The sequence below is a fragment of the Melopsittacus undulatus genome, chromosome 21 (genome assembly GCF_012275295.1).
Source record: "Melopsittacus undulatus isolate bMelUnd1 chromosome 21, bMelUnd1.mat.Z, whole genome shotgun sequence".
NCBI classification, from domain to species: domain Eukaryota; kingdom Metazoa; phylum Chordata; class Aves; order Psittaciformes; family Psittaculidae; genus Melopsittacus; species Melopsittacus undulatus.
Genome location: NC_047547.1, coordinates 40,529 through 42,500, shown reverse-complemented (window position 1 = coordinate 42,500; position 1,972 = coordinate 40,529). Strand labels below are relative to the sequence as shown.

Genomic DNA, 1,972 nt, shown 5'->3' with positions numbered 1-1,972 from the left:
AGGGGGAAGGGATGGTATAGGGGCTATGGGGGGGGTAATGGGAGTGTGGGGCTGGAGGCTATAGGGGCTATAGGGGCTATAGGGGCTATAGGGGCTATGGGGGCTATAGGGGCTATGGGGGCTATAGGGGCTATGGGGGCTATAGCGGCTATGGGGGCTATAGGGGCTATGGGGGCTATAAAGACTATGGGGGCTATAAAGACTATGGGGGCTATAGGGGCTACAGGGGCTATAGGGGCTATGGGGGCTATGGGGGCTATAAAGACTATGGGGTCTCGAGGCCTCTGCCCCATATGCCCCATGTCCCCTCTGTGCCCCCCCCCCCCATCAGCCCCATGGACCAATTCCAGCAGCTCCATGTGGATAATGGTGAGTGGGGGATGGGGGGGGGGGATGGGAGGGGTCCGGTTGTTAATGGGGGATGGGTCTGGTTGTTAATGGGGGATGGGTCTGGTTGTGAGTGGGGGATGGGTCCGGTTGTATGTGGGGGATGGGTCTGGTTGTGAATGGGGGATGGGTCCGGTTGTGGGTGGGGGATGGGTCTGGTTGTTAATGGGGGATGGGTCCGGTTGTGGGTGGGGGATGGGTCTGGTTGTTAATGGGGGATGGGTCTGGTTGTGAGTGGGGGATGGGTCTGGTTGTGGGTGGGGGATGGGTCCGGTTGTGAATGGGGGATGGGTCCGGTTGTGGGTGGGGGATGGGTCCGGTTGTGGGTGGGGGATGGGTCCGGTTGTGGGTGGGGGATGGGTCCGGTTGTGAATGGGGGATGGGTCCGGTTGTGGGTGGGGGATGGGTCTGGTTGTGGGTGGGGGATGGGTCCGGTTGTGGGTGGGGGATGGGTCCGCTTGTGAATGGGGGATGGGTCCGGTTGTGGGTGGGGGATGGGTCCGGTTCTGAGTGGGGGATGGGTCTGGTTGTGGGTGGGGGATGGGTCCGGTTGTGGGTGGGGGTTGGGGGGGTCACACCCCTCCCCCCCCCGGATCTTCCCCTCTCTCCCATAGGTAACGTGACCGACATCAATGACAATCGGTATGGGGGGGTTGGGGGGGGTCGGGGGGGGGGGGGGGGGGGGGGTGACCCCGTCTGACCCCTGCCCCCCCCCCCCCCCAGGAGTGACCTCTCCTGTGCCTATGAGGCTGAGGAACAGCCGCTGCTCCTCCCCCTGCGCCAGGAGACGGCAGCCTCATAGGGACCCACAGGTACCCCCATCCCATTGTGTCCTATGGGATCCCCCATCCCATTGTGTCCTATGGGATCCCCCATAACCCCCCCGTGTACTATGGGATCACCCCCCCTGTGTCCTATGGGATTCCCCATTCACCCCGAACGTGTCCTATGGGATCACCCCATAACCCCCCCCATGTCCTATGGGATTCCCCCCCCCATGGCCCCTCCCCCCTCGTGACCCCCCATGGCCCCTCCCCCCCCAACCCCTCTGCCCCTCCCCCCAGGTCCATCCGGACGCGCCTGCGCTCATCGCATGACCCCGTCTGCTCGCGCCCCTCCCCCCACGAGGAGGGGGAGGGGCCACCCCAGCCCAGGCCACGCCCCCTCCACGTGGCCACGCCCCCCCCGGGGCTGGGGGTGCTGCTTGGAGATGCCTTAACCTGCACCTATGGGGGGGGTCAGAGGTCACCCCTCCCCCCACGCACCTATGGGGGTCAGAGGTCACCCTCCCCCCCCCCCCCCCCCCCCCCCCCCCCGCTGCGATTCAATAAAGACCAGAGCTGAGCCGAGACTGGGGGAGGGGCTATGGGGAGAGGGGAGGGGCTATGGGGAGAGGGGAGGGGCTATGGGGAGGGGCTATGGGGAGAGGGGCGGGGCTATGGGGAGAGGGGAGGGGCTATGGGGAGGGGCTATGGGGAGAGGGGAGGGGCTGTGGGAGAGGGGAGGGGCTATGGGGAGAGGGGCGGGGCTATGGGGAGAGGGGGGGGGCTATGGGGAGGGGGGAGCGGCTATGGGGAAGGGGCGG

The 1,972-nt window shown here is 66.2% G+C and overlaps 1 protein-coding gene across 1 annotated transcript in view; it reads left to right on the top strand.

The window, feature by feature from the left end:
- KIF5A (kinesin family member 5A) overlaps nucleotides 1-1,661 on the top strand; it is a 29,492-nt gene extending 27,831 nt beyond the window's left edge. The window contains exons 26-29 of the mRNA XM_034071491.1: nucleotides 332-369; nucleotides 1,002-1,029; nucleotides 1,111-1,199; nucleotides 1,452-1,661. Coding sequence (XP_033927382.1) covers nucleotides 332-369; nucleotides 1,002-1,029; nucleotides 1,111-1,189 — 145 coding nt within the window. The 3' untranslated portion in view covers nucleotides 1,190-1,199; nucleotides 1,452-1,661. The remainder of the gene's footprint in view (nucleotides 1-331; nucleotides 370-1,001; nucleotides 1,030-1,110; nucleotides 1,200-1,451) is intronic.
- The last annotated feature ends 311 nt before the right edge of the window (nucleotides 1,662-1,972 follow it).